This window comes from Triturus cristatus, chromosome 6 (genome assembly GCF_964204655.1).
Source record: "Triturus cristatus chromosome 6, aTriCri1.1, whole genome shotgun sequence".
NCBI lineage: Eukaryota > Metazoa > Chordata > Amphibia > Caudata > Salamandridae > Triturus > Triturus cristatus.
The window spans coordinates 1,811,688,192-1,811,697,419 of record NC_140589.1 but is presented as its reverse complement, the minus strand read 5'-3'; the positions used below and the strand labels follow the sequence as shown (position 1 = coordinate 1,811,697,419).

Genomic DNA, 9,228 nt, shown 5'->3' with positions numbered 1-9,228 from the left:
GGAAAGTCTTTATTGCTTGTCAGTGTGAAAGTCCTGATTTGCATACAGAGATTCTCCATTTGCAGTTGCAGTTATATTTAATTAAGAATAAACAGAAACTCTTGATTTACACAATCAAAAATCAAGACATATAAAGAATGTTCAATTAGGAGATTTGCCATCTACTTTATTCAGTTGAAATGTAAATAATTATATAGAAATCTATGTATCTTAAAGTACACTGATGCTTTGATCCTTTAGCACCAGTAATCAGCTGGGTACACATGCTGATACTGTCTCGATTCTCTTTATTCAGCAGGTGTTTGGGCAACATTGATCCTCAACGTATCCAAAGACTTGCACTTCACAGGGTGTCAAAAACTCCAGTTTACCTCTGAGGATAATATTCACATAGCGTCCAACCATTCCATCGCACTGAAAGGTTTGTGTTTCTCCAGCAGACATTGAAGTAACAGTTGCACACCTAGAATGAGAAAAGATAAGGAGCAGGTAAATGGTACATTTGGTAGAATACAAAGATTTCCACATGAGGGAATGATCTGTTGAACATGTGCTGCAGATCATCCCTAGAAATCAGTTCTAACACAGGGGTACCAAGAACTACTTCAGATGAACGAAAATAGTTCAGAGGAATCAGCTGACCTCATGGAATGCCTCATTGATAGGGGTTACCCTAGGAGCCTCCTCAAAAAGGTCCAGAAACGGGCATGGTTCTGTCATAGGGAGTTCTTACTGGAACCAAAACCCCAAAAAACATCTGAACAGGAAAGACTAGTGTGTCCCACCACGTTTTGCTCCAGGAGTAATGAGGTCAGGAAAATTGTTAATCGCCATTGCCTCTTGGTGGCGGATGAGATAGGGATCACGGAACCACCTATGCACGCCTTCAAGAAAAGAAGAAATGTGAGGGATTATGTGGTCAAATCATTGCTACCTGTGAAATCTAGAGATAGCCAAGTGACACTCTGGAATATCCCACCTGTCCAGGGACGCTATAAGTGCGGACTATGTAAGGCGTGCCCCTTGACAAGGGAAACCAAACAGTGCACCTACAACAGCTACACACATACTATACAGCAGCACACAAATTGTAATTCTGTGGGAGCAATTTCTGCCATAGTTTGCCCCTGTAACTTTATGTACATTGGTCAAGCTGTACAAAAAGTAAAAGCACGTATCCTGCAGCACTGTAGCAGGATACTTTGCATACTTTGCAATGTACAAGGTGCACCCCTTGTCGAGCACTTCAACACCCAGGTGGTGGGTTATTGAAAAAGTATGGACTAACCCACGTGGGGGTAATTTTGCTAACATCTTGAGTACCCGGGAGTGTAAATGGATACACATTTTTGATACTGTGAATGAGGGTTTGAACAAATATGAGATCACCAGGCAAATCTCCACATTTAATAATGGTTAGATATCCATTATGTATGTATGTACACTCTATGGACTATTTTGTTTTCTGATAACATGTAAATCATTTTGTATATAATTTATATGAAGCTGTGTTGATAATGTATATATTGTATTGTCGTGTATATGTTTTAGAATCAGCTGTGTTTTGTAAATATTGTATATATGCACTTTACTGCATTTGGTATATTCACCCATGTACAGACAGTTCCGTATTACGTTTTATATACATTACATTTCCCTCAATACTTGGGATCTATACTTATTACGAAATGCCCCTGTGAATTCTGTGTGGGAATTCACTAACTGCATATTCGATTAGATTCGAATACAGGATGCCTCTGATTTCTATTAAACTACACCGGGATGTGATCACCATCCTTTCCATACTATGCTAATTGCCCGAGTCTGTTTTCTCTACTGGCAACTCCTAACAGGCCCCGTGAGCGTAGAGCAGTCTTTCCTTTTCTGACAATCGGGACGCATCAGCTGTCAGCTGCATGCCCGACGGCTAAGTGCATGTTGTAGGCCGGCGCCACGTCTTTAAATGGTTTGCCTGGGGTTGCATCGGTTTTGCCATTTGGTCACAAGAGACCGACATATGCGGACCCTTATTGAATATCTTTAAGGTAAATGCTACCCCGTGCAAGCTGTGGTTTTTGTTAATGGCTTTTGGCAGCAGTGTGCCAGTATGTAATGCGTGCTCTCTGTTCTTCCAGAACTTTTGATTTATTATGGATCTATGGCAGCTTTAAAATCAATTTAAGAGGGTTCACGCGGCTATTTCCAGGCGGGTGAGTCAACTTTTATATTTGTTGAATCCTTTTAGATCTTGCAGGCAGTTTTTAGTTGTTTGTCACGGGTGTGTCACTATGATAAAAGATGCTGGCACCTGGTTTTTAGGTTCTTTAGTTTTTTGTCTATCATTTTTGCACTTTAGTTGGTAATAGATGCTGGCACCTGAGTCTAACGTAGTTTTATCTGTTTCATGTTTTTAGTGCTGAGGGGGGATTTATCCCGCAATTAAGAATTTAGTGTCCGGTGTAACTAATAATGTGATTTAACCAAACGGTCCGCCACACCGTGACCCATGTTCGGGTGAGTGTCTTTAGAATTAATTTTCACCTAGTCATTGATTTAGTCTAACATGACCATACTGGAGACTTATGTTGCACATTCCACTTACAGACTACCCACCGCGTGGGGGCAGTGGTCTGACATTGTCTAATATAGGTTAGTACTTGTGGCAAATAGTTGGCCTACCGTACTATATTCTGTTTTATATTGACTGCGGGCCCAATTTGATTGTATGGTTACCGCCTAGGTTCCCCCATTTACCCTGTCCTGAGGAAGACCAACAGCAGAGGACCCAAATTACCCATTGCGTTAGGGTCAAAACGTTGACATTTGCCTTGTGGGCCTCCATTCCATATCTACCCCTCCCTACCCCAACCACAGATGATGGCACTCTGTATCTCAATCAAAAAAAAAAATTAAAAAAAATGTAACATCTATCGATCAAGGGGCAGGCTCATCACAGTAGGGATACTGGCCTTGTTGGGAATCAACAAGAATCTAAGTTATTTATCCCTTGGATGTTTCCTTATGATTTCTCTCCTTTTATTTTTCTATCCCACACAGGAACACTAACTTTTACTCACCTCCTCCACCTTGGAGTAACTTTTTGTTGAACACTATGAATCTCTCTATGTTTTTCATTTGATGAAAAATCCAACATAAAATAAATGAATGTTTGCAATTGAAGTAAATTTGGGTACCCTCTATTTTGTGACCTATTAAGTGGAATGTGCTTATATGTTTGAGGAGTGATTGGGACATACTTCTCATTTGCATGTATTGATTGAATCGCATTTTTGAAATACAGTCTTATTAATTACTCAAATTGTTTACAACTCAACTGTACTTACGTTTTTTTTGTCTGGGACCATTTGTTGTCTTTACAGATCGATACCCAAGTCCTTGGACAGTGCACTGGGTTACCCCATTTATTATAATGGCCATGGATATAATGGGCATGTTTCTCTGCTACTGCACACTTGGGACAAATTTGTATTATAGAAGGGGCAACAGATGAATGTGCAGCCACTTCTATAATGTGGATCAAAATGTGCCCTGGCGCAGTCACAGTGGGGCAATCTCTTATTTGCATGGAGATGTGGCCCCATGCAAATCATGGATTCATTTAATCCAGAATGTGCATAAAAGCAAAGAAGCTGTCATGAGTTGCACTTACTGTGCACTATATAGAGGTGCCACACTGTCAGTGCAGCCCTCTGATGGCAGCCCTTAACAAGGAGGTCACAGGGTCAGAAGGGACCCCCAGTCATCCAACTGCAGGCCCATGCAATAACGCATGGGTCCCACCTGCATGTGGGTGCCTATCCTCTCTTTAAACAGTTGCCAATCCATGCCCTGTGAAAGAGAGGGCTGTGTTTCTAACTGCAGCCGTCTTTCACAGGATTGTTCTTCTTAGCGCAGGTGGGAACTTTCAGAGTGTGTGCCTGGTGAGGATAGTGTTTATGTAATCGGGCATGGTGTGCCCGATGTGTAATTCGGGCCTCGATTGACAGATAAAACAACACACAAACAAAGATGTATTGCTGGCTTTGAAGTTTTAAGCCAATGAACGCAGGAGACGTTCTAGATCTAATCTTCACCTCAGGCATTGAAGTGATCATTATAGAGGTCTTCCCAATTCACGATCAAAGCATTACTTGATCCTAGTAGCTCAATGATCATACCCACCAACGAAACTGCCATTTAAAGGGCCACACAATCATGTATCCTACCTTTCTCTAAATAGTCGTCAAACACAACCTCAAGGAAGCCTGTGCCACTTCATGATCCCCCTTACCTCACTCCCCAAACCTTGAGATGCTAACTCAGATCTGTTACCCTCAAACCAGCACTTATTCATGACCATAGCCCTTAGTATGGTAGTGTTATTTTGCATATCCAGTGCAGGGAAAACAACTAATACATAGAGTAGTTAATGTTTAGACAAGCTGCAAAACACCAAACCACCTCCAGTCCCACCAGTTGCCATTTTTTCTCCGTCTTAGGCAGCAGTATCTCAGCTTGATCCTTCCTGCTGCTCCGATACCACAAGCAGTACTCCAATCAAACCGTACAGCTGACCATGCATCATTACCCTCTCACCAAACACCAAGATTTGTTGTATGCCTCTCTCCTTCGAATCAGCACTTCCTGAAGCTTGCAAATGTAAACCTCACTAAACAATTATTTTCATATGTAATGGATTATATTGTACTGAGCACTAAAAAGTCGAAAAAGAGTTTTAACATACAACTAGGAGTTGTGATGCTTTTGTTGTCTTATTTATTTGATCCACAGATACTTCTTTGATAAATTTGTTCTACAGGCGTTTATGTACAGAAGTTAAAACCTCAACACAAATGGTCTCCAACCTTTTCTCTACTGAGAGCTACTTCTGATAAGTGAAAATCGTTGTGATCTCCAGAAGGCCAAGTAACTTGTTCATTATTACCAGACACGCCCTTGCCCAGCTTCATTGACTTTAAATCTAATGTCCATGGAGCCCGATACTATAGCTTGAACAAAATACTGTGACTAGGGGTACTGTGATAGGGCTGCTATATGTATCAGTGAGTGTATGATCTGTGGGGATGCTTGAACATGTGTGTGAATAAATGGGATATACGTGTATGGGTGACTGAGAGCCTGTGTCATATGTACTTGTGGCACAGGACATACCTTTCGCCACCATATGTGGCACTGTTACATGTACAACACAAACATACAACCATTTTGGTTTACAATGGGAGAAAATTAAAGTGCAGAAAAATGTTCTGTAAAAATATTCATAATAAGGAACATTTTTTTGCACTTTAAATTTCTCCCATTTAAAATAAAATGACTGTATTTTTCAGTTATAAATATGTCACTATGTCTACCTGCCACTGGGAGCAAGATGCCTGCTGTTTGTAAATGTCACACTTTGAAAAGGGAGTACATTAAATTGAAAAGTCAATTTAATCATTAGGTTAACTCTTCATTTTGATTTTCTCTCATTTTGAAAGCATTTAGAAATATAATTGTGTTCTCATTCTCCAATATTGAGTTGAGAACGATGTATTCAAGAGTTAAATATCTCAGCGCTTCAATTCTAAACCTCTGTGACCCACAAGGATTATAATTGTGAGAGGAGCACTGCTCAGTATCAGGCTCTGCTACCTGCAAGCTGATGTTATTCTAAAATAAAATTAGCCTTTCCTTAAAATTAAAAAGAAAACACAACACTTGTAGTTGTGGCACATTTGCCTCCGTCTTCCTCAGGGCTAAAATAATAAATGACCATACATCAAAATTCATACAGATGCACTCTATTGTGGTACTTTTCACCCACCAATAGATGCTCAAATCCAAACAAAATATATTAAGAAGTATAAGTTACACGTGACATAGTGTGGCACAAAAAGTAAACATTACACAAAAGTAAATGGAATGGGTTATTCAGTTTAGAAATGGACAACAAATATATATATGTAAGTGCAATCCACATACAGGGAAAGAAAAGAGGGGAAAATGTGTATAAATGAACAAGGGTGCAAGTATTAAATCATACAGGCCGTCAGCCAATAACCATGTGTTAACCCCTCCTACCACCAGGTGCCCACAAATAGGGTATGCCAAGTAGTTCAAAATAAATAACCTTATGCGTATCAAGATCAGTCACTGTCTCCTAATATCTGTAAAGTAAAAGCGTTCCATAGATTCTGGTCATGTAGGCACAATGTCCTATGAAAATTCTCATATACAATCCTTAGAGCATGTAATCCTCAAATGTAAAACATGCATGTTCAAAGCGCAGTAAAGCCAACACTACGTCAAGTAAATTTTAAAGTGAAGTGCAGCATTGAAACAGTGGGTTATGCCGTACCTACTACGTTATCCTTTAATACGGGTAAAAATATCAAAATGAGGCACATGCACATCAGGAAGTTGCACAGGCGGCACTTTAAATATCTGAACATGGCGATCAGGCCATTTGCCAATTGTAATAAGATTAACGGTAGTACCTATTCTACAGAGATCAAATATAAACAGTCTCCCTATACCCTATATCTCATGCAGTCAAGAATTAGAAATTGCCCATAAAAGCCTATAACACTTACTGGGATCTTCATTAGGAATTGGAGAGCACTCCTATATCACGGATTCTGGTGTGGGTAACATGTGCCAAACTGGAAAGTCTATTTTTACCGTATATAGTCAAGCAAGTCATGTCATGTCAAATGATAACCGGTGGCCATATTTGAATGTACCACGTTCCATGTCTTTATTATCCCTTCAACTCATCAGTCTCTTTTTTTAACCCAAAATGATGAATCATCTATATTATCAAGGGTGCTATACCAACATATAAAACCATTGTGATAAGCATATTGTTTATCCTTCCGCACACAGCAGGACTTCCAGTGACAATAACCAGAAGCACTCCTCAAATTACTCCTATTAGTTTGGCGGCCATCTTGTAATGTACAAAACGCACTGCTTTAATAAAGCACCCAATTTGTCAAAAGACTAATCATATAATTTTGCGGCAACTCTAGCCAATTGTAAATGTAAATACATACGCTAGTAGTACAGGTAAATAGTAGTGGTGGTTCAGAGGCACCAAATTCCTTGCAAAAGTACATGCACTAGTCGTACTGCATCAGTAAACAACTCAATAGTAAATCAACGGTCATCTTAAAACAAGTCCAAAGGCTCATCAGTATTAGACCTCTATAATAAACATGAACCAATCTTACATAGACAATCATTAAGCACAAATATCACTAAAAGTGTTGAGTTCTCAGTGTAAATTCCTTTGCATTTGTCCCTCCAATGTGAAGCAATACCATATAGTTAATGTACCTGAAAAGTAATTCACATATTCCATCTAAAATACAGCAGACATTGTGTTAAAACAAAAAAACATCTGTGCATGCGTGTCCAATCTATGGCCTTCAGTATCCGATGAACTGTTTGTGGAAAAATCGGGACAGAAACAGCAGTAAATAAAAAATACTAAAATGGTCAAGTTTAAGGTACCATCCTTGTCTATCCAAACCAGAGGTGGTATGCAGAAACAGAACCCTACTAAGGTCCAGATCAAATGATTATTCATGTAGACGCTATTCCCAAACAAAACCCAGAATGTTGGTGTTGCTGGCACAGAAAGCAAACCTACAGAATAAGGAGAGTACACTGACAGTAGTAATGCAAGAATACTTCATTATCAATGTTTAAACCTTGCTCTACAGTTTTAAGTCTCATAATCCATGTCACTTCTCGACGTCTAAGTTTGAGCTCATGGCTACCACCCTATACAACATTCATAATATCATCTATCATATGAAATGTCAAATTCAGATGAGTTTTTTTCGCCCCGTTTTCTAATGCATGCATATCAATAGGATATTTTTTTCATTCTCTTTGAGAGCTCTACAATGTTTAGAAATGTGCCCTCACAACGCCCTAATTGTACTCCCATCATAAACATTCTCACATTGACAGATTATTACATAGACCACATTTCGTGTCCCACTATCAATGTGGATGGTAATTATATGATTGCCAGTGCTGCCAAACAAAATCTTAAATGTTTTATCCATTGTCCAAATGCACATGTTGCAATGGTCACATTTGTAGAAGCCTTTGTTGTGTTCAGATAGCCAGGAACTTTGTGTCATAGGTGTGGGATGGCTAATACTAGTCATGCTAGCCAGTATCAAACTCCTGCGGAATGTAATGCTAGGATTAGGTGTTATCTAAAGTTGTAACATTTTGTCAGAGATAAACAGGTGCCAATGTTTATTAACTCACAGATTTATGTTTTTGGTGGTATGCATTTCTGCTACCTGACTTAACCACATCTTTTTGTAACCCCTCTTAAGGAATCTGCGTTTTATGTCTCAAAATGTTTCAGGGAATTCTCTTTCCTCACTCCAATTGCGTTAAGCTTTGAGAATTTCACCATATGGAACAGCATTGATTTGTGTCTTGGGGTGCCAATCACGGTATGTAATAGTGAGTTTCATGATGTCTTTTTCCTATGCATCCTACTCCATCTTGTTTATATAGTTCCATATCTAGGAAAACAATTTGACCATGACTGTGCTAAAAGATGAAGGACATATTGCTAGTATTAAAATTCAAATACAGAAAAAAATAATTCAGCAAAGTAATGTTCCCTGTCCAGATCATCAGGCAATCATCTATGTACCTTTCACAGCAGTGGATGTAGTTACTCCACTCAGCACCCTCAGGACCGCAGATACGCTCTGCCTCAAACCAACCCACTAAAAGGTTGGCGTAGGACGGAGCCACCTGGAGCCCATCTGAGTGCTGTTAAGTTGTTCTCTAAACATACACAAATCATTTTTAGTAAAATTTTAGTATATTCCATATGCTCAATGGATCTGGTAATAAGGAAATGTTTCAATGCAATAATAACATTGGCATGTGAGATATTGGTATAGAGTGGTACCACATCCATAGTCACTAACATCAAATCAAGCTCCCACACATCATCATTTAAGATGTTAAGGATATGTTTTGTATCTTGGATGTGTGATGGTAGATTCATAACAAAAGGTTGTAAAAATACTTCCACGTATTCTGACAGTACTTCTGTTGGTCTCCCAATACCAGCAACTATCAGTCTTCCAGTTGGAAACTGTATGTTGTTATTGACTTTGGGGTCTAGGGTTTATGTACGGATATCAAGTAATAGTACTCATCATCATTAAGTAGCCATGCCAT

At 39.2% G+C, this 9,228-nt stretch overlaps 1 protein-coding gene across 1 annotated transcript in view; it reads right to left on the bottom strand.

The window, feature by feature from the left end:
- Positions 1 to 291: 291 nt before the first annotated feature.
- The window catches only part of LOC146822060 (fucolectin-like), a 74,747-nt gene continuing 65,810 nt past the window's right edge, over positions 292 to 9,228 (bottom strand). Inside the window, exon 3 of the mRNA XM_085609422.1 lies at positions 292 to 463. Within this exon, the coding sequence (XP_085465548.1) occupies positions 292 to 463 (172 nt within the window). The remainder of the gene's footprint in view (positions 464 to 9,228) is intronic.